Source organism: Bison bison, unplaced genomic scaffold, assembly GCF_000754665.1.
Source record: "Bison bison bison isolate TAMUID 2011002044 unplaced genomic scaffold, Bison_UMD1.0 scf7180017864266, whole genome shotgun sequence".
Classification (NCBI taxonomy): domain Eukaryota; kingdom Metazoa; phylum Chordata; class Mammalia; order Artiodactyla; family Bovidae; genus Bison; species Bison bison.
Genome location: NW_011494838.1, coordinates 4,389,482 through 4,413,492, shown reverse-complemented (window position 1 = coordinate 4,413,492; position 24,011 = coordinate 4,389,482). Strand labels below are relative to the sequence as shown.

The following is a 24,011-nucleotide window of genomic DNA, read 5'->3' as shown; positions in this document are numbered from 1 at the left end:
CAGAAGCAATATATCACAGGACCACAAACTTGATTATGTTATTCATTATTCCACTCGGTGGAGATTTATTGAGTGCCTCCTCTTTGACAGCTACTCGAATGGCTCTGGACCCTCCTGAGTGAAAGACTGGCGGGGAGGACGGTCGCTGAGCAGGTTCCCTTAAGCTATCTTGATGCCCGTCAGGATGTGTGGCCTCCATGCAACAGTCCCACGAGGCTCCCTACCTGAGTTCTCCAGGTCCTTGTAGGCTTCGGCCCACGACTTGGCCATGCTGGCCAGTGTGTACTCCATGATCTGGATGTCGGTGATGGGGCAGTTGCACTGTGGGAACTCCTCGGCACACTGGCATCGGCACTGGCTGTTCTGACACACGTATTCCCCCTCGCCGTTGCACATGATGTAGCTCAAGGCCGACTGGACGAACTTCTCCTGCAGATACTGAGGGAAGATGATCTGAAGACCTGGAGGAGAGCAGCGAGAAGCAGGAAATGGAAGGTTATAGAGGAGGCGTTCCATTAAGAGTTTCACATGCAGGAATCTGAAGCTGCTAGGCTTTCCCCTTGTGCACTGGGACCAGACTAGGTCTGGGCCTGCCCAGATCTATGCAGGGCAGTGCTGGCGAGGCCTCCAGTTCCCTCGCTTCGCCTTAAACTTCTCAGAGTGTGATCCTGGCCACCTCTGCTCTCTCCATACACTATTGCGTGATATTAGCACTGAAGCTAGAGCCAGATCCATTAATATACCTTTTCCATTGTGGGAGAAAGCCCTTATTGAAAGCACAAGCTCACTGTTTATTTTTCCTTATTTCCTTCATTTCTTTCCTGTTCCTTTCTTCTAATATTTGTGAACCTTATTCATGAAGCACAATCCTGAGCTAGGCGCTAGGTCTATAAGAGATTAAAAAAAAAAAAGGCATGATCTTTGCCCTTGGGTAGTTTACAATATAATCAGCAGGCACGACATCACACCTCATCACAACACAGCTTTACGGACCCAGGGTAGAGCTGGCCGTATGAGGCAACTGGACAGCTGAGGCAGCGTTAGCATCGCTGGAACAGCAGGGAAACCTTTGTAGAGGAAATGATACGTGGGCTGATTGAAGAGTGAGTCATTACGTAAAAAGGGCTACGAAGCATATTCTAAAGAGACGGGTAGCAAGAACTAACATTTCACATGTCTGGGAGCTGCTGGGAGGGACATGAACTCGGATGGGTGGGCGGGCAGTGCTGGAGGAGAGCAGATTTCAGAAAAGGGCAGATGCCAGAGATGAAAGGTCTTTATCATGTGCTGAGGAGTTTGGACTTTATCCTGTGAATAATGGGATACTTTGGTAGTTTCCCCGGGTAAGAATGACATAAACAGAGTTACATAATTTAACAGGACCACCGTATCATTCACACATACACGCAATGGGATCAGGGGAGATTGGTGTCCAATTCATTTTCTCTCCTTTGCTTAAAAATGAAGAAGGCAAAGCTCACTGAGAGGAAATGGGCCGTTCATGGTTATAAGAGGAGTACTCCTGATCGCACTGCATGATCTTTTCTCTATGAAGTACCTGACTAAGCAGAGTCCTGATCCTGAGGACCAGTGAAGGAGAAGCGTTTATCTGGGCAGAAGTACTACTCTTGTACTCAGGAAATAAAAGAGCAGGCCATCGCCGATGGTGCTCCCCAAAAAAAGGACAACTCTGGGCTAAATTAAGTCATTCAAGTACTTTCACCTGGGACATTTCTTTCCCCCTCATTTGGAGCTGCTGACAGGTTTTGCCACCGATGTGTCTTGGGGCAGTGGTTTTACTACCCACTGCGCTCTTCGAATTGAAATGTTCTCCTCATTCATGCTTCACGGACACGCCTAACCCTACTCATCAGGGATCTGCTGAACAGACTCGACATTTCTCTCACTCTCGACTTCACAGTTGTGTCTCTAGATTTTTATCTTTCTCTTGCTTATAAATTATTTAAAAAAGTGAAACCCATCATTTCAACCTATCGTCGTACGGCAGCTAAAAAAAGGACTATTTTCAGAGGGGACTTGGGAAAAAGAAGATGGTGTCTCCAGCATGCCTTTCTGGCAGAAACCGTAGCACAGGGAAGAGCTGGGCATTGCTAGAGTCAGGCTTCCCCACGACTGCCTCAGTCCTCTCAGGTTAGCTAGCCAACCTGTCAAAGGCTCCACTTTCTCTTCTCTAAAATGGAGATACTGTCAGTACCTCCATCAGAGGGTGACTGAGGGAGCCAAGTGACATAATTCTTGAGAATTGTCTAGAACACTCTCTGATACATAGCCAACAATAAATGTGCTTTATTCTTCTTCTTGATGATGCTGCTGCAGTCATTCCTATGATTAAAGTTTTTTAAAGTTACCACAGAAGCCTCCGGATAAATGAAAGAACAATATAGCTGTGAGTATTTAATCAGAAGGAAAGATACCCAGAACACAGTGTGGAGATATCTGGAGAGCTTCCACAAGAAGTGGGGTTTAGAATTCTGTGCTGTTGAACCAGCACTGATGGGAGGGCTATTGGGAATGGTAGATCCTTTGTCAATACTCACAGAAGGTGTTCTAACAAGCAGGGCTGGGCAGCCGGGGTGACGGTCCACCACAAGGCTATGGGAGCTCCACCCCACGAGCAAAGGGCCCAAACTAGCTTGAGTCACTGCTCACAAGGGCTCCTGTATGGAGGCGTGAGATGCAAATACGGAAAGGCAGAGCAAACTGAATCCAGCAGGAAAGTCCTAGACCAAGTCTCCAGTTCTTTCAGAGTAGGCACTATTGAGTCATTTTATCTGTATCACCGCTTTTTGCTTCCAAAGCAAAATTTATTTTTAGCTGATCCCAATCCCCTATAGGCATGTGAGTCTATGGACTGGGGTTAAGTTTCTGTTGCTTAAAGAAACTCTATAGACTGTACTCTCAGTCCTATTTTTCTAGCTTGCTCATCATTTTCTTTCTCTCTTTTGCAGGGGATAAAATATTCTATTCTTGGTGCTGGCCCAAAAGGAATTGGGGGAGAGCGTTTTTCAAAAATTGCGTCAAATCATTTTTCTGTCTGGCAAGGATACAAAAGCCGGTCTTACCTACCCCATCTAATGCAACGGAAAACAGATGAAGTTTGGGGCTGGGGGGTTTCTGGGAGCAGCTGAAACACAAAACTGGCTGCTCTTTAAAAATGGAAACCCAGAACCTGCCAAGCTGACTCCGAGGCGGAATCTCCTGGGCAAATTTGAAAAGAGAATAATGAAGACATAGCAATTAAAAGGCACTTTTCTGCGAAATGTCATTACTATTTAAAGTTACATAACCATTTCTCCGGCAGCGGAGGTTCACATAGCAGTCACCACCGGAGTCGTCTCCCTGTGACCTGTGTCCAACAAAGAGGCCCATTGCTGGGCGCCTCCTTCATGGGCGCCGGAGTCCCGCCCGCTTCAATGGGAGCTGTAAATAACGTGGAGGGGGATTTGGCCTGGGGATCCGCCGTGTGAAAGATATACAGCTGCCGGCTGGGGTGGCACCTCCTGTCCCCTCAGTTCCCAAAGACAGACACACACACACACACACGAACAGGGAAACCGAGAAAATGAGAGAGAAAAAAAGGCCACCCTTAATGCCAAGCATATAAATCTGGCCTCACAAAACCCAGGAAGGCAAGAGTTGAAAGTTCCATTTGCACACCAACTCACCCACGCTAAACATATGGAATCTGTTCCCCCCAGTCTCATTATACTTACCAAAAAAACAAAAAAATATCTTGTTATACTTTAAAACGGAACACTCGGCTGTTGCAGGGAGCCGACGTGGGAACCCTCGCGGCATCTGCCTGCCCTTTCCCTGATTTCTGCCCCGCAGTCCTCAGCCCCGCCTCCACCGCACCTTCAGCACTCTGGCCTCACGGTATTCTCTGTCCTGTGCGTGCAGTCTTCCTGTGCCAAGGCGCCCTGTCTTCCCCATTACACGAGAGGTCTCTGCCTCCTTGCCCCCTCCTTCTCCTTTGCTCTGGACGCACCGGGGGCCCCGCCCTTTCGCAACCCCTCCTTGGCGCCGAGCTTGCTCTTTCCACGTCTCTGCACTTGCCCGTCTCTGTGCCCAGAATGCTCCTCTCCCAGATCTCGGCCTGGCTCCTGCGTCCTGCCATCCGGATGTGCCCAGGCCACCCACGCTCAGATGCCTCTTCTATTTTCTTCACAGAATTAGCTGCTGAATGAAATTATTTTATTCTTTTGTCTTCATTTCCTTTCCTTCTCCCCCATTAGACAGTGGGCTTCAGGGGGACAGGGGCCTGTCTGTCCATGACAGTCCCTCTGAGCTTAAGTTAAGGCCAAGCCCCAGGGAGGTTTCAGATATTCATTTGTTGAAGAACTGTCCTCTTTCTCATTCCACTTGGAAAAAGAGTTGCCCCTGAGAACTCGGAGGCTGTTAGAGTTGAGGACAAGTCCAGAGCTCTACAGCCACAGTGACAGACTCAGGACTTGACTCTGGGAATTCCGACTGGATTCTGAAACACTGGCGGGTCCTTCCATGTCTCCAGTGGGAAGGGATGCAAACTGAGACAAATGCCTGCCTTGGGGTCCCTAGGGGTGCACAGAGTAGTCTCTGGGAATGTCTTAGCCTCCATGAAACTTAGTTTTCTTGCCTGTGAAGTTAAATTCCCAATAAACACTTCCAGGGCTACTGTGAAGAGTGAATGAGGGGAGACAAGGCATAAACAGCACTTCAGCAACATCTGACTCTTACAGATTAACTATGTCCTCTGACCCCAGATTTCACGTGTTGAAACCCTAACACCCGAGGCTAGGTTTAGATACGGTCAGTAAGGTGGGGCTTCCATGACGGGGTTTGTTGTTTTTATTCAGTTGCTAAATCATGTCCAACTCTTTGTGAGCCCATGGACTGTGAGACGCCAGGCTTCCCTGTCCTTCACTATCTCCCCAAGCTTGCTCAAACTCACGTCCATCAAGTCAGTGATGCCATCCAACCATCTCATCCTCTGTCGTCCCCTTCTCTTCCCACCCTCAATCTTTCCCAGCATCAGGGTCTTTTCCACTGAATCAGCTCTTCACACCAGGTGGCCAAAGTATTGGAGCTTTAGCTTCAGCATCAGACTTTCCGTGAATATTCAGGGCTGATTTCCTTTAGGATGGACTGGTTTGATCTCCATGTGGTACAAGGGACTCTGAAGAGTCTTTGCTCTTATAGGAAGAGGAAGAGACAGGAAGTCACTCTCTCTCCTTCTCTCTCTCCCTGGGCTCCCCCTCCTTCCCTCTGTGAGCACACTGTAAGGAAAGGCCATGTGAGCAAACAGTGAGAAGGCAGCTAAGAGCCAGGAATGTTTCTTCACCAGACACTGAAACTGCTGGCACCTTGACCTTAGACTTTCCAGCCTCTAGAATGGCAGGAAATACTGTCTCTTGTTCAGACCACCCAATCTATGGTATTTTGGTATAGCAGCCTGAGCAGACCAAGACACCAATTGACAGAATTAAGTGCTCAGTAAATGTTAGATTCTTCCATTTGCACCCTACTGGAACATAACCCATTATCTGGACCACACTTGAGCCCTTCTTGGAAAAATCCTTCTTAAACAGCCGTATTTGGGCTAGTAGGAAAAGGCCAAATGGGCATTTTGTCTTAATAGCACTATAGTATTTATTGTAGGTCTTTATTATTATCACTCCATTGTTTGTACTTCAGTGCTCCTTCCTTCCTTCCTCCCTTCCTTCCTTCATCCTCTCTCCCTGCCATCTGTCCTTCTTTCCATTTTTCCTCTCTTCTCTCCCCATGTATTGCTTAAGCCCTACTGTGTGGTAGGCACCGTGCTGTGGATACCAGGGCAAATAAGGCAAACCTTCCTTGCCCTCACTGACCTCACAGTTTAGGAGGGAGACAGATCTGTAAACAAGCTGCTTGGATGCAATGAGCCCAGGGCTCTGCCAGAAGCACAAGGGTGCTTGGAGAACGCACAGGAAGAACACCTAGCCCAGCCTCGAGCAGGGGTAGTCAAAGGCACTCTCCCAGAGAAGTGGCATTTAGGCTGAGACCCAGTGGATCAACAGGGGTCAAGGGATGGGAGATCCACAAGAAGAGTGGTCTAGAAAGTGGAAACACCATGTGCAAAGGCGTTAGGCAACATCACTCCTTCCAGCTAAGGACCGGTTTAGCCATCGCCTTTCTATCTGATTAAGATTCCTCTTTTTTTCAGTTGTTCGATTTTTCCAAATTCTTTAGAGAAGAAAACAATGACTCTGATGCCTCAGAAGAGACCAGAACTCTGAAGGGAAGAATGACATGGGGCAGAGATCTGTCAGCTCACTAGAGGAACAGCACTTCATACAGCAACAGAGGTCAAGGATCCTTGTCATTACAGGCTGGGAGTAAACCTGAGATTCAGAAAAAGAAGAGAAGGCCCTCTGCGTGGCTGCATTTCAACCACTGCTGGGGCGCTGGAGTAACAGAGCGTTCAGGGAAACCTTGCACCAGATCCCTGGAGATCTTCAGTTGCCAACACTGCTGTGTAAAGCCGGCACCTAGATCAGGGGCAGTGCTCAGCGAGCTGGGAAACATTTCATGTCTGGAATAGAGGACCCTATCAACAAAAACCGAGGTGCTCCTGAGATTGGAGATTTTCGGCCTGCCTTCATTTCTGATTCTCTTTTGTTGCCAGGAACTCTGAGCCTCCTTCTCCTTCCTTCAATGAGAAGTACCTGAAGAACTGCTGGAGGAGACTTTCCTCCTTTCTAAAGACACAGAGGGGCTACGTGGATATTCAAAACTAAAGCTTGGAATCCAAGAGACAAAGGCTTTAGCTGATGACTCAAACAGAGAGAGCAGCATGATGTCTGGTTAAGTAGTGTTTAATAAATATATTTCAAATATTAAATAAGTCAGGCATCTATTACAGAGATGAAGGAAAATAAGCCTGGACACAGTAATTATGGGTGATTTTGTGATGTGGGCAGAGTCCTGAAAAACAAGCCTGATCTTAACAGATAAGGAAGGGCAACCCCAGTGCTCCATGGAGAGGGCACGCCTTGAGCAGAGATGGGTCAGTGTGGGCATACCTTGGGTCCATCTAAGTCTTGTTCAAGGCAAGGGCTCTATATCTTTCTGTTTTTTCCTCAGCTTTGTTGTATTTTATTCTATATCCTAATTGCCTAAGATAGTAATATTTTGATGAATTTGCTCTTTTCTGACCTATTTCACTAAATATTAAATGACGCTCTCTTATGGGGCTAAGAGGAAGAGCGAAACATACAGGTTCTATTTTGGTTGAGATTAAATATTTTCCTATCTCGTTCTTGCATCAGAATGTGGCCCCCTGTAGATATCTCAGAGCCCTGCAGGGGCCCCAGCTGGTGTCTTGTGCCTGCTAAGTTCTGCTTGTCAAATTCTGTCCATTTCTCAAAAGCACGAGGTGAGGAGAACGACAACAAGGACTCTACCTTTTGCAAAAAGTCAGCCTGACCCCCTTCCTGTGAAAGCCCAGGGATTTCAGACGGGCAGATAAAGGACTTTATGGCTTCGGCAGTCATTCTGAACCCCAGTGTAATGAAGGCATGCAGGTCAATTACCCATCTGTTTGTGTTTCTATTGCTGTGAATTACAGTATCCATCGCTGACAGCTCATTGGAGTGGAATGGAAATAAGACGATAATTCACCAGGTGAAACTGTGCAGAAAGGGCGAAAAGGCTATGATCTCATTCAGAAGTTCAGCCTTGTCTCCGTGACCGGTCATCCACGCTCTGGGAAATGAAGAAAGGCAGCTACCTGGGGGGGAAGTGGGTGGGTCTGGCTCCCCCTTCCGGATAGAGTGCCCTTTTGTTTTCTCAGGTATCCTTATCTATCCTGCAGGATCTTAAGGAGTAGACTTGGAACCCTCGGAGGAAAGATACAGGTAAGCAAAATTTCACACAGTAAAATGAACACCTTTTGTTAACTGTCAGAAGTTTTGAGGGATGAAACAGCTTGCCTTAGTAGGTAGAGGGCTTCTCGTCATTGGAAATACAGAAGCAGAATCTGAAAGCTGACACTGTAGGGATGCTCCAAAAACCCATTCATGCATATTCAGTGCCCCTCCCTGAAGTGTCCTCCTTTGGGAAAAATTATACACCCCCACCTCTGAGTGGCTCAGATGGTAAGGAGTCTGCCCACAAAGCAGGAGACCCGGGTTTGATCCTGGGATTGGGAAGATCCCCTGGAGAAGGGAATGGCAACCCACTCCAGTATTCTTGCCTGGAGAATTCCACAGAGGAGCCTGGAAGGCTACAGTTCATGGGGTCCCAAAGAGTTGGATACAACTGAGTGACTTTCACATTCACCCTCTGAACTCAGATAGGTTCCCACAGCATGTTTTGGCTAATGAAATGCATAAGTGATACGTGCAACTTCCAAAATGAAGCTACAAGAACCAACATATGGGCCCCTCAGTTTCTCTTGGCCCATCACCACCGCAACAGCCATGTTCCATCTAGAGCACACCACTGCTCTCCATACAGAGGTCTTCATTCTGTGAAGCAGAATCACACCTGACTTGTGACAATGATGCAGAATCAGTAAGAAATGACTACTCACATTTGCCAACCACTGGGATTCAGGGATTGTTTGTTAGCACAACATAACCTAGCATATACTGACAGATACAGGAATCGGCAAACAGGGGCCATGAGCCTATTTTCACAAATTAACTTTATTGGAATGCAACCACACAGACGGAAGTATCATTTACCTGCTTTCACATCACAACAGAGGAGTCGAATAAGTTGCATCAGAGACTGCGTGTGGCCCACAAAGCCTAAAATATTTACCATCTGGCTCTTTACAGAAGACGTCTGCCAGCCCCTATACTAGTTGATCATTATGATTTTCTGAACCTTGATTTTCTATGAGTCTATTCTGTGCTGGTCTTATTTCAATTGTTAAGCAAAGATCGATTAGGCATATATTATGTGCTGGGCCCTCTTTTAGGTGCTGGAGAAAAGGTTAGAAGCAAAATCTGTGCTCTCTCAGAACTTACCTTTCAGTGGGAGAGATAATCAGGGGAGAATTTAAACTGACAAAAAGGACTGGGGGCAGGGAGACTTCTAAATGACAATTTTAACTTGGAAAAAGAGAATATGGTCTAAACTATGAAATCATCAATGATAAGGAGGCAGACATACCTTTTTTTTCCCTCCAACATACTTTTAAAATTCAGTTTCATAAAATTGCAACATGAAGATACCCTTGAAACTGAAGAAGAGGTTGAATCAATTTAAATCTAAGCTTCTTCACAGAATTCATGATGAAACCCAAACTACACCTCACAGACTCTGTCACCTGATCCCTGGATCAGCTGGTGTCCACAGAGTCTTTTATCCCCTGTCTCTCTCTTTTTTGAGACATCCTGTACCACCACCTCTGCTACCAGAATGCAAGTTCTCTCTCTGTCCAAATTTTGGCTCCAGCTCTTATTAACAGTGTGACCTTGGGAAGTTAAGATAAAGAGGCTTAACTTCTCCGATTCTCAGTTTTCTCATTAAAGTTCATGTGTAGGGTTGGTGTGAAAGTTAAATGAATAATTTTATACCTTGATTGTGGCAGTATCTTGATTACATGATTGGATATATTTGTCATATTCATAGAACTGTTCATCTCAAAATGGTGAATTTTTCTGGATGTAAATTTTATCTCAATGAATTAGAAAACAAAATCAATTGTGTAATCCATGTGAAGCTCATAGCGTTAATGTGAGTGAGTGAGTGAAAGTCACTCAGTCGTGTCTGACTCTTTGCGACCCCATGGACTGTACAGTCCCTGGAATTCTCCAGGACAGAATCCTGGAGTGGGTAGCCTTTCCCTTCTCCAGGGGATCTTCCCAACCCAGGGATGGAGCCCAGGTCTCCCGCACTGCAGGTGGATTCTCAACCAGCTGAGCCACCAGGGAGCCCCATAGCATTAATACATGACAGTTATTTCAAGTGATGTTGGTTTCTGTGCTCACCCGGTTTTCCAGTGCTTTCCCTGGAAGCCCTTGGCAATCCAGGTGCTCCTCTGTAGACAACCAAAAGCACCTTGCATGTACCTCAAATGCTAATAGAACAAGTATTGCATCATATTTTGTATGTTTATGTTCATCTTCCTCCTGGTCTGTGAGCTCCTCCTTGAATGCCAGGGGTAATACGTCATTCATCTCCCACCTCCTTGTCATCTGGCACATGAGGGGGTACCCAGGAAATAATTTTGAACAAAGGTGAATTTAGAGAAAATGTGCTTGAGAGAGGGTTGTGGGTCTCTGTTCTGGGCTTAGTACATCTCACCTCTCTAGAGCTCTTCCTCATGAGCAGGGCCTGTGCTGTCTTTCCTGACATCATAGCTTGAAACCTGAAGCTATTTTAACTTCAGCTCAATACTGTTAAGAAACATCTGAGTGAAAAAATCCACAAATTGAAAAAAAAAAAAACCTTCTAAGATAACAATGATGCTAAAAGACTTGGCCACTAAACTCAGCACATATTTTGTTTGGGATCCATTGTTATAAATTATGATTCTTGAGAACTACAACTGGTTTCTATGTCTTTGCATTCTTTCCACGATATCAAACACAAAACTAGATCACGCGTGTGCAAAAATAAAGCTGCTCAATTCTGCCACGCTTAGAAAAGTCCTTTCACTCACCACTTTATTGAGGCAGACAATGTACTAGATACTAGAGATACAGAAAGTTAATAAGACGGTTTTGACCTCAAGGGGCCCCAGTTGGGTAGGAGAACTAAATTCTTAAAAGTAAAATTAAAATAAAATATACACCCATTTCAGCAGAAGGAATAAAGAAAAGCCTTCTACATTTGTAAGAGCAGAGGAAAAGTTATTTTGGACAGGATTTAACCCAAATGATATTATATTAATAGTCCAGCATTTGCCAAGTTGTATGACCCAGAATCATAGACCTGCACATGTAACCAAGATCAAATACATTCAGGAGACTTTGTGTATTCAATCCAGCTCTTGAGGTCCATAATGCACATCAGCCCAGTTAAGGCACCGAGAAGCCAAGCCGTAAGGAAGTGTGGTTTGCGTTGCTTAAACCAGCATTTCAGGATCACTGAGCTTTGGTTAAGTTTCTGTTTCATAACAAAGAGCCCCAAAATCCCAGTGGTTTACAACCACAAAAGGTTTATTTCTTGCTCATGTTTCATGTTGGCTGGGCTTTGGCTCTGTGTCAGATGTCTTCTTCTTCAGACCAAAGCTGAAGGAGTGGCCTCTCTCAGGTATATATGCCATTCTCAGAGGGAAAAGGGTAAAAGCCAAACCAGGCAGTGTCTCCTAAAATGAAGCGTGCGTTATATTCCACTGGCCAAAGCAAGTCATATGGCCAAGTCCAATGTCAACTAAGTGAGGTGTATATGTCTCCTACAGGACAACACTGCCTGTCACATGGTAATGCGTTAGTGTGTATAATAATCCTCTCAGGGGAAGAGAACAATGGAGTCAGGCAATCCACCACAAAATAAACCTATTTTTGTACCAAGGCTTTGGTACAACATTTAAATTTTTTAAAATTTAATTGCTGTATGATCCAGCAATTGCGCTCTTAAGGTATATATTCAAAAAAACTGCACACAGGTATTCAAATTAAAACTTGAACATGTTGTTCACAGGAGCAATATTGATCAAAAGGCAGAGAAACCCTAAATATCCATCAACACATGAATGAACAAACAAAATGTGGGTGTGGATATCCACGAAGTAGAATATTAACTCAGTCATAGAATGAAGTGCTGTTTCGTGCCACAACATGGATGAGCCTTGAAAACATTTCGCTACACGAACGATGCCAGACACACACACACACACAGATTATATGATTCCAATCATACGAAATGTTCAGGGCAGGCAAATCCATAGAGACAGAAATGCGATTAGTAGTTGCCAGGAACTGGAGGGAGTGAGGAGCAGAGAGGACAGTTTAATGGATACAGAATTTCCACATGGGATGGTGAGAAAGTTCTGGAACTAGTAAGGGATGGTAGTTGCACAACACTGTGAATAGGCTTAATGCCACTGAACTGTGTACTTTTAAATGCCTACAGCATTAACCTGTGTTATGTATATTTCATCACAATTTAAAAAAACTAAGATTCAAAGCAAATTGATTTGATAGTTCACATAAATTTAAATCAGTAAATATATATTGGGCATACACTATATAAGTAACAGCACACATCAAGTAAGTAAAAACTGAATAATGAGCAGATTTAAAAGGATATGGATTCTACTTTCAGGGATCAGGGCAATTCAGTAGCAAATATGAACAATTGTGCACATAACAAAAGGTAGAATGTACCCAGAATACAGTGAAATGCATTGAAAGAGCTATATTTGCAGTGCCAAAGGAGAGCTTAATTCTGCCTGAGATAAATTCTGACAGGTAAGAACAAAAGATAAAATAAAAAATAAAATAAAAATACACGGGGACCTTGTTTAAAGAGAGTCAATATATTAATTTCCATGGGTGATTCAGGTTTTCGCCACCCTGATGCCTGATTTCTGTACAATCAATGAGATCAATGAGGAATCGAGTGAGACGTGGTGGTTGAAGTAGATCAGATAGTCTCATTGATCACTGATCAGTCCAGGATTTCTGTGCTGCACACTTGGCCACAAGTTTATTGAAAGGCAGAGCCTCACATGACCACACACCAAAAGATGAACCCTCTAATAGGCCTTCCCTCAACACAGCTTCCAGTGTTCTTGCCTGGAGAATCCCAGGGATGGGGGAGCCTGGTGGGCTGCCCTCTATGGGGTCGCACAGAGTCGGACATGACTGAAGCGACTTAGCAGCAGCAGCAGCAGCAGCAACACAGCTTGGAGAAGGGAATGACAATCACTCCAGTATTCTTGCCTGGAGAATTCCATGGACAGAGGAGTTTGGTGGCCTACAGTCCATGTGGTTGTAAAGAGTCAGACACGACTGAGTGCCTAACACACACACAATACAGCTAATACTCCATCAGCATACCCAGCTCTTTCTATACAAATCTGAGTATTGAGTCACCACTTTATTTCAGGTTTCCCCTGGTCAGAGGCAGCCCTTTTTATCATCATCTACACCTGGAATGTTGCAAGGCTCTCACAATCGTCTGTTCTAAAGGTATTTTGATCTTTTATGGTTCTGGATTCTTTTGAGAGTATGAGAATAGCTATGGAAATGGCACGCCTACGCACATCCACAAGTTGGCAAGTAATTTTAGGAAAATCACAGACTTTCAAAAGTCAACAGCAGAACCTATCGGCACATAGAAAGGGCTACAGAACTACCAGCTCCAATAAAAACCATGATTATGTTATTCATTTCAGGTTGAGACACGACACAGTACGTACTTACAGAGCACTGCCACTGAGTGGACATGGGCTCAAATTCCTGCTCTGCTGACTACAAGACAGTTAATTAACTTCTGTGAGCCTCAATTCTCAAAATTGGAAAATGGATTGTGTTGAGGTTTCCACGATAGATTGATATAAAGGAATGAACTCTATACCCGGCATGTGAGAATTATCCAGGAAATCGTCTATTACTTTATATCAACCCCCTTCGTTTTAGGTCAGATGCTTTCCATATATGTGTTAAGTATTAAGTCACTCAGTCATGTCCCGACTCTTTGTGAACCCCATGGACTGCAGCCTGCCAGGCTCCTCTGTCCATGGAATTCTCCAGGCAATATTACTGGAGTGGGTTGCCCTTTCCTTCACCAGGGGATCTTCTCAACCCAGGGATCAAACTTGGGTCTCCTGCATTGCAGGCAGATTTTTTACTGTCTGAACTTTTTATATATTTTCCAAATAAATGTAGGATCATGGCTCTGAGACAGGAGTATTTTCATTCCCATTTTGTGCAGATTCAGTTTAGTTCAGTCATGTCCAACTCTTTGCAACCCCATGGACTGCAGCATACTAGGCTTCCCTGTCCACCAACTCCCAGAGTTTGCTCAAACTTCTGTCCATCAAGTCCGTGATGCCATCCAACCATCGCATCCTATGTTGTCCCCTTCTCCTCCTGCCTTCAGTCTTTCCCAGCATCAGGATCTTTTCCAATGAGTCAGTTCTTTGCATCAGGTGGCCAAAGTATTGGAGCTTCAGCATCAGTCTAATTTTGCAGATTAGAAGACCAGAAGAAGCTCAGAGACTTAATTAACTAGTTCAAGGACTTATAACTATCACATTTGCTCTCAGATCCTCCCATTCTGGGCTCCTCTGGTGGCTCAGTGGTAAAGGATCCACCTGCCAATGCAGGAGACACAGGATAGATCCCTGGGTCGGGAAGATCCCCTAGAGGAGGAAATGGCAACCCACTCCAGTATTCTTACTGGGAAAATCCCACGGACGGAGGAGCCTGATGGGCTCCAGTTCATGGGGTCACAAAGAGTTGGACATGACTGAGCAACTGCTTATGCCTGCCTCCCTATTCTACTTGTGTTCTGATTCAGTCTTTAATTGGCATCTTCAATCTACTTCCTAAGAGGAACTCCACTTTTTCTCACAAGGCAGAGAACACAGTGCTCCTAGGCTCATAAAGGAAAACCAATATTTGGACTCAAGCAGTTGGGTGGCAGTCAGCAATCCCATTTGTCATGAAGGCGCTGTTCTTTTGTCCAACAGGCTTTTACAGACAGAGCCGCGGGAAGGCGGAAATTTGGATCCCCATCAGTGCCTCCTAGACCCCTGCTAATCAACAAGAAGGCCCTTAGTCACGAGCCATTGCCTGCAACCCCGGGCTAATTCTTAATGAGGTTTCAGCCCAAAGCTGCTGACTAGAGCCGGTGCTGGTAGCAATCGCTCGGCGTTCCCTCTGGGGTCACAAGGCCGCCGGGGGCCATGGGGCTTCATGAAAGAAAGACGGAATCACCTTCCTTCCTCGCTTCCTCTACCACTGCAGCTGTGCAGGGATTTAGTCCCATTCTCTCCACACAGAGAATGTGCTGTGCGGACTCAAAGCTCCCTGAGAAAAGCTATCTTGGCACCCAGGCAGCCGGGAGCCAGAAGCTGGGGGGTGGGGGCCTTGGGAAAGTGACTTTACCTTGGGAGGCCTCAGTTTCTTCATCTGTGTAATGGGGTAACATAATCCCTAGCTCTCAGTTGGTGGGAGAGATAAACAGGCTCATGGGTATAAGCACGATGCCTGAGAAGGTGTAACAGCTCAAAATAATGTTGATTTTAAACAGCTCCACACGCTCTGTCCCTCTCTTTCTCCTACTTGATGCAAGAGGCCTTGAAAATCATCTCTGCTCTGTTTATGATGCAAACGAGGAACCGCTGAAGAAAGGGGTCTTCTGCACTCCTCTTGCCTTGGCGCCTCCTCTCACCCCTCCCTCTCCTCCTCGACTCCGCCTCTTCTTCACCCCCCTGCTCCTCTTCCCTTTTCTTCTCTGCCCTTCCCCGTCCCCCTCCTCCACCCTTCACTTCCTCATCCTTCACCTGCTCTCGCCTCCCTTTCTTCCCACGCCGGTTTCCCTCCCTCTTTCTCTCCTTTCCCTCAGCCTCCTGGTCCTCTGCCTTCTCCGGTCACTGTTACACCAATACTATACCAACTTCCAGTTCAGCAAATAGATATTATATGAGTCCCAATGGCCACAGCACTATATTTAATATAATGAAACACAAAGTTGGCAAAATCCCTTCCTTAAAGAAACCTATGATTAAATTTAATAAGAAAGGTAAAACCTAAATGAAATGAACATGTTGCAAGATGAAGTTTAAAAAAAAAAAAAGCCATACAAGGGGTCTTAAAAGAGGCTTCTGGGGAGAGGTGGCATTTGGGAGAGTAAAGGCGCGTGGCTCTCGCCTGAAAGGTAGAACAGCCACAGCGCAGAAAAGGCATGTGCCCTCTGAAGAATGCTCTCCGTGCAGGAAGGGAGGCTCCTGGCACAGAGGAGGTCTCAGGACATCGTCCTTTCAGGTTGAACTGGATCCGGCATGATGTGCAAAGAGAATCATAAGAATTCAGAGCAAATGGAGCTCACTATGGGCTGGGTGATTCGTTCAATTATTCATCAATTATTTATAAATTCATTTAACATGTATCTTCCGTGTATGTACACTGTTTATGAGCCAGATTGTATATATCATGCTAGAGACAGAGATGGCCCTTAGCAATGAGGAACTTATACTCCAACTAGGGAACCAGATTAATAATATCACGTGACAGATCGAAGAGAAGAAGGTGTACAGGGTGTCTAACAGCCTGAGCAGGTGCAGGAAGAGGAGCTTTCCGGGGAGAAGCGGAAGTCCAGGAACTGGAGAAATGATGTACAAAGGTGCAAAGTAATAAACACAATAACAAAAAAGATGCCTATAGTAAAATGTAAGAAATTCCACAGGCCTGGAGTAAAGATGCGGGTATGTACTGGATGGTGGAATATGACAAAGCCAAGAAAACAGGCGCAAGTTTGATTCTCACCAGCCTGACGCCCAGGTATCTCAGAGACTGGGAAGGGTTTTAAGCAGAGAAGTAACAGTATTTGATTTGGTGCTAGGAAGAGCATACTGGCTGCTTAGATGGGGATGGGTCAGCAGAAGTGATCAGAATCAAGAAAACTGGCTTGACAATCATTGCGATGAGCCAGGGAAGAGAGAAATGGTGATGGGAGGAGGTGAGCCAAGACAAGGTAAAGAAGGAAGGATTCCTGATGAGAGGATGGACATTTGTGTTGGGTGTGGAAAGATGGACTGAACTCAATGAACGAGAGAAGAGCCGTCATTTAGGGCATGAACAGATTCCGAGGGCATCAGTGATAGGCGATAGAGACTGCTCTGGAAGGAGCTGAGCTTTCAAGAAGATACAGGGAAAGAATGGAAGGGAAAGGAGGAGGAGGAAGAAGGAGGGAAGAACAAAGGAGGAGGCGGGAGAGAAATAATTCAAGATCAGTAAGTGATCTTAAGATCTTAAAGTGATTTCCTAAAGGAAATCAGTCCTGAATATTCATTGGAAGGACTGATGCTGAAGCTGAAACTCCAATACTCTACTGATGTGAAGAGCTGATTCATTAGAAAAGATCCTGATGCTGGGAAACATTGAAGGCAGGAGGAGAAGGGGACAACAGAGGATGAGATGGTTGGATGGCATCACCGACTCGATGGACATGAGTTTCAGCAAGCTCCAGGAGTTGGTGATGGACAGGGAAGCCTGGTGTGCTGCAGTCCATAGGGTCACATAGAGTCGGACACGACTGAGCGGCTGAACTGAACTGAAAATCTGACCTTTTAACAGGTCAATGAAAAGTGACCAGGAGTAAAGTTGAAGAAACTGGCCCTGTTACCACAACTGTGGTACCCACCTTTGGGTCCATATGTTCTTTTTCCCTTTACCCTGTACGAACTTGCAGGAGGTCTTATCTAAGGTAAATAATTCCAGTCATATACAAGATCCTATTCACTCTTCCCTGCTCAACCATGACCCCAGTGGAGCAAAATCCCTCTTGCTCACAGAATCAAGGTTTCCCTCTCTGAAGATAACTCCCCGACAACATATCAGAGTTTTGTTGCTTCTATATTAAAAAAGAAGAAAAGCTCAGGGACCCCACGTCACCTGCTACTGTACCATTTACTGTGAGATTCCTCTGGAGTTTGCTAAAGCCCTGCCCTCACTTCCTCTCTTCTTATTTTCTCCTGAAGTCACTCTACTCAGGCTTCCACTCCCATAACTCTACCGAAGCATTGTTGTCAGGGTCACCCATGCCTTCCATGCTGCTAACCCCGCTACTCTCTTCTCATGTCCATCTTCCCCATCCCATCAGCAGCAACTGACACAATTGACAATGAGCTCTCCACCTGATTTCCAGGATGCCACATTCTCTTGGCTCTCTTCCCATCACTGCCTCCACTCTGCTCCTCAGCCAGTTCTTAGCTTCCTTTCCTTGTTCCTCATTATGATGCCATTATCCCAACTCATAAATATTAAATTCCCCATGGCTCAATCACTGGGCTCCTTCTTTTCTCTATCTATACTCTCTCTCAAGGTGATCTTATCCAATCTCACATCATTAGCTATCATCCATATGCTAATTTACATCACTGTCCTCTCCCCTGACTTTCCATGTGTCCACTCAACATAGACATATCAGACTTCTCAAACCTAGGTTCAAACCCAATTCCTCACGGCCTTCGACAGTATTCCCCATAGCAGTAAGGGAATCCGATCACTGCAGCTGCTCGGGCAAAACTCCGGGAACATCCTCTGTCTCTCTCTCTCTCATAAGTGTTTCTTCAGTCCACTGCCGAAGAATGTCAGCACCACTCGAATTAAATGTATGTCCACAATTCAGTCACTTCTTACAACCCTCACAGTCACCATCGGTGGCCCAGGCTGTCATTCTTCTCTCAGCTTAATAAATATGATGGCCTTCCAGCTGGGTTCCTTGTATGTGATCTTGCCCTCTACAAGTCTCTTCTACAGAACAGTCATAGTAATTCACATAAAACAGAAGTCAGGTCCAGTTATCCCACTGCCCATATTTGCACTGGCTTCTCATTTCATTCAGAGTAAAATCTAAAGCCTGTTCCACGGTCTACAAATTTCTAGATGACCTATTCCTTCACTATCCCTCTGACTGTAAAGAAAATATATTTCTCTGTTTACTTGTTTAGTGTCTGCTCCCCCAACACCCACACACTCAATGTAAACTCCAAAATGACTGAGAGTTAGCTTATTCAGGGCTCTGTATCCTGTTCTTAAAACAATGTCTGATGTATAGCTGACACTCAATAAATATTACTAAATGAGTAAGTGAATGTGTGAATGAATACATTTCTGAATTATCCCTAGATTTCAGCAAACTATTTTTTCTGCATCCCTTTCCACGTCAGTGAGCTATGGAGGCAGAGGTCTGTTCTCTGTACATCCATCTCACCAGATGGATACTCAATTCAATTACACGACAATGTCGGTAAAACACTCAATGGGCTTCTTGGAGAGAGAAGGATAAAAATGAGAAGTTATCATTATGCCATTAGCATTATTACAAGTAGCTCGGTGGTTGCTGCTTTGACTACTAATAGCCTCTTTTCATTTCCATGATACTTTCTTTTTCATTTCGAGTCTCCATCTCCAAACTTCCTTTTTTATTTTTTTAAAATTTTTCTATTTCTCTCCGCCTTTGCCTTGTTCTGTGAACCTTTTATGAAACACCACAAAGTGAAGGTCATTCGAGTGCCATTCGTATCATCCTCCATCTACCCTAATAAACCTGCAGAATCTGCCCCCAACCCTCATGCAGAGGCATCAGGAGGGGACCAGAGGAATGCCGAGCCACCCATTTTAAGAGGGAGAAACTCTAAAGTCAAGCTGTTGGGGTTAAAATTCTGGCTCAGTCGCTTATTAAGAAACCTCTCTTCAGTCCCAATTTCCTTACCTACAAATTGGGAATGTTATTTACCTATGCCTCCCTTATAAATGCTATGAGCATTAAAAATGTAATAAATCCCATTATATACAACAAATACAAGTTAAATAAAAAGAAACACACAAATATAAGTATAGTAAAAATAAACTAACACAGCTCCTGGCACACAAGGACATGCTTAATAAGCAACGTCTGTTATTTCTGGTTCTTCAACTCGCAAGACCATGCAGCTTCCCTTTAGGCTGGGCTGGACCACCTCCTGCTCTTTTATGTCTCCATTTTATTCGTGTTTTCTTTTTGCAGAGGATGTCAAAATAGAGCACATTATTAAAAAGCTTAATAGCTGCATATTTTATACACAGAAATGTATACATATAAGTCATGTGTGTACAGCTGTATCGATTTTCACAAAGTAAACACATCCATGTGTGGCCATCGTGATCAAAACCTTACCAAGACCTCCAGAAACCTCTCTCATCTCTCTCCAGTCACTCCCCTGTTCCTCCTCTGCAAAGGAATCCTGAAACAGTGTATGTGTCTGACTGTTTCTGACCAGTGGGAAGAGCAGAATCATAAGAGCATCTCCTCTTTCCTATCTGGCTTCTTTAATTCTGTGTTGTTTTTTTTTTTTTTAATATTTACTTATTCGGGTCTTGCTTGTGGCACATGGGATCTTTCGTTGTGCAGCGTGGGCTTCTCTCTAGTTGTGGAACTAGGGCTTAGTTGGTCTGCAAGACGTAGGATTTTAGTTCCCCGACCAGGGATTGAATCTGCGTCGCCTGCTGATTCTTAACCACTGGACCACCAGGGAAGTCTCGCCTTTATTCAGTGTTACGTTCATGAGATTCTTCCATACTGCCGCACAGAACGGCAGTTTAGGGACCCCTCCAGTGGTGCAGTGCTTAAGAATCTGTCTTTCAACGCGTGGGTTCAAACCCTGGTTGGGGAGCTAAGGTCTCCGATGTCGCGGGGCAACTAAGCCCATGCACCGCAACAACTGAGCCCGCGTTCCACCACCTGAGAAAGCCCGGACGCTGTGATGAAGACCCAGAGCAGCTAAACATAAAACACGAATCATGGTTTATTCTTTCTCATTTCTGTACTGTAGCTCGTCATGTGACTGTATGACAAATTATCCATTTTCTTGTTGATGGGGGTTTGGGGGCTATTTCCATTTAGGAGACTCCTTTGAACAAAGCTAGTGAACATTCATGATTTTTGGTGAACATATGTAATAATTCTTTTGGGCATATTCCTAGGAGTTGTAACTGTTGGGTCATGGGGTCAAGGCATATTGAGTTCTTAGTGGAAGCTGCCAAGAAGAGCTTTCCAAAGTAATTTGGAAAATTTATTCTTCTGGAAGCAATGCGTGTACACACCCACCATTCCACATCATCAGTCCTAGATATTGTCAGTTTTTTCCAACTGAGCCAGACTGACTGCTGTGTTATGACACTGAACAGTTTTATTCTACATTTTCTGAGGACAAGTAAAGTTATTCACTTTTTCAAATATCTGTTTGCCATTTTGATATTCTTGTTTGTGAAGTGCCTATTCATGTCTTTGCATCCCTCTTCTTGTCTTTCTGGATTGTCTGCCTGTTACTTACTGGTTTCAGAGGTTGTTTACATATTTTGTGTGCTTCCTTGGTAGCTCAGTTGGTAAAATAATCCACCTGTAAGGCAGGAGGCCCAGGTTCGATCCTGGGGTGTACACATTTTACACATCAGTTCTGGGTCAGATACATTTATCATCGATATTGCCTTCCACTCTGTAACTTGAATTTTCCTTCTATGAATGGCATCTTCTAATGAACAGAAATTAATTTTAATGTAGTCCAGTTTATCAACCTTTTTCTTTCACTTGCTGCTTTCTGTATGCTACTGAATAAATATCAGTTCAACTCAGTTCAGTCGCTCAGTTGTGTTCGAGTCTTTGCGACCCTGTGAATCTCAGCACGCCAGGCCTCCCTGTCCATCACCAACTCCCGGAGTTCACCCAAACTCATGTGCATCAAGTCGGTGATGCCATCCAGCCATCTCATCCTCTGTCGTCCCCTTCTCTTCCTGCCCCCAATCCCTCCCAGCATCAGAGTCTTTTCCAATGAGTCAACTCTTCGCATGAGGTGGCCTAAGTACTGGAGTTTCAGCTTTAGCATCAGTCTTTCCAATGAACACCCAGGACTGGTCTCCTTTAGGATGGACTGGTCGGATGTTCTTGCAGTCCAAGTATAAATATCAGCCTACCTCTAAATCAAGAGATACTCTTCTGTGTTACAGTAAGAAGCTTCTCTCTGTTCTACTCTCCACCAGGTGAGTATTTTTCTCCTTTCTATGACTCCTCTACCTAGGCAGATAGAACGAATTACCCTTTTATTTTCCTGAATCTCCATAATAGTGTGCATTACTTTTGCTATCTCTATTATATGACACACTACCTTGAATCATATGTATTTTCCTGTCCATCAGCTCTATCTTATCCTTTCACTCCAGTCACTCAAATATCTAAATCTTTCATGTTCTTTTCACTAAATCCTGGTCATGATGCCTCCTAAGTAACTCCAAATTGGTCTATTTCACTCCATCTCAACTGCTACCTCCTAAATTTGTGGCATTTCGTCTTGAATAATGCAGCAGTCCTTAACTAACTGGTCACCAACCTCTAATCTACTCTTTCTAATTAATTGACCACACAGTAGCCAGATCAATCTTTCCAAACATTAATCTCTTCCTGCTATTTTGTTTTTTAAAACCCTTTCATGGTTCCTACTACTGTCAAATTAATGCTCACTTCATTTAAGTGCTTAGTGACTGAGCACTTTGGACAACTGAGGCTTATACTACAGGTGCCTACTGAGGACAGGAATTCAAAATCACATGTGAATGTGAATATTTAGAATGCAAAATGTTAGGGACTTAGAAGGCCAGAGAGCCCTGGATCTTAAACTTCCTTAGCTTCAAGGTAAATCAGTTTCTAAATGTCCCTAAGATCTTAATAACTGCCTGGCAACATCTTGCTCATCCCATCTAAATTTACTCCAGATATAACTCACAGGCCTCTCTGCCTCCTTCGTGCACAGCAGGGTGATCAGACGCAGATCGGAGCCACCCTTCCTGGATTCAAACCCTGCTCTCACTCCACAAGTTCACTGTAGGCATTTGGGAACTAACGCTGGAAATCTTGGCACCCCCGAGGTTGGTTGGTCTTTCTTACTCATTTCTTATCAGGCATGACCAAACCCATCTGTCTACTCTTTTCTCTAATAAAGAGGGATAGGATTATTCTTCATGTATTTGAGGTTTTGTTTTCTCGGCTTTTGTTTTAACACTAGACCGTTCTCTTGACCTGAATTTCCCTGATGGATTTTCATTCACTGCTCCCAAGTGACACTGCCAAGCTCACCCCGTACAGCTTTCCAACCATCTTCCATAACAGGAGCATGAATCAAAGAGTTGCCAAGGAACCGGAATATAAAAGTCATATTAGGCTCTGCTTAGCTCGATCTGCCAATCTCAACCCAACTTTCCTCCCACTGACATTCAGAATCACCTTTATCATATACCTTTCTAGAAGGTCACATTCTTAGCTCGCTCAAAGTATATGCCATTTTTTTTTCTGACTATAAAGTTAATACATGATCATTGTAGAAAAGTTAGAAAAGGAATTGGAAACCTAAAATAAATCACCTCTAACCTAATCATACAGAAGTAACCTCTTAACATCTCGGCATAATTCCTTGCAATTTTATTTTTCCTTATCTTTTTACATTAAGTTCATACCATTCCTTCAATCAAAATCATCCATTTTAAATTAACATCATACCAAATCATTTTCACATATCTTGAAAATTCTTTACAAACAACATTTTAGCACCTGCCTAATATTATGTGATATGGATGCTACATAATTCATTTAGTCTCCTCAGGTAAAAAGCTGAGATCTTTACACTGTTTTTTTCTTTGCTATTATTATTTTTTTTGCTGTTTTAAAACAGCACTATCTATACTTAAGAGTCTTATCATTTCCCCCCCCTACAATCTCCCCTTCTCTTCATGATGAATTAATCAGGATAAAATGACTGTTTTAAAACATGTTTCCTTCAAGGTCTTGAGTATATACGGACCTTACATACAATAGATAATGAACAAATACAAATATATACTTCAACAAACTAATCCTTAGAATTATTGCAATTTCACTAGCAATGCCTAAGAGTGTTTGTTTTGCTCTGTTCTAGCCAGCACTGAATGTTCTCATCTGCAAACTCTGCTAAAAGTACACTCGCCTACACAAACACATATATATGCATGAGTGTGCTAAAGACCACAAATGATTAACAAAGGAGAAAGAAGATTCCACGGAACCCCCAAATTCTATAAAGTGTCCTATAGTTCTTTGAATTCAAATAACATCTGCCAAAATACATTGAGAATCAAACACAATAATGTGGGAAATTCAGACGCTATGATATGAAACTTTAATATATATTAGATCTGGAACATCTATAAATAACACTGTTTAGACATTTTCATCAAAATAATCAGATAAAGCTCACATTTCCATACTTTATCTCTGAAAACTAATTAATAACCATGAATTTAATGTCCCATATATGTTAAAATTTTTAAAAAGACATC

General features: G+C 44.0%; 1 protein-coding gene across 1 annotated transcript in view; it reads right to left on the bottom strand.

The window, feature by feature from the left end:
• The window catches only part of BRINP1 (bone morphogenetic protein/retinoic acid inducible neural-specific 1), a 197,182-nt gene that overhangs the window by 34,902 nt on the left and 138,269 nt on the right, over positions 1-24,011 (bottom strand). The window contains exon 6 of the mRNA XM_010848430.1: positions 225-461. Coding sequence (XP_010846732.1) covers positions 225-461 — 237 coding nt within the window. The remainder of the gene's footprint in view (positions 1-224; positions 462-24,011) is intronic.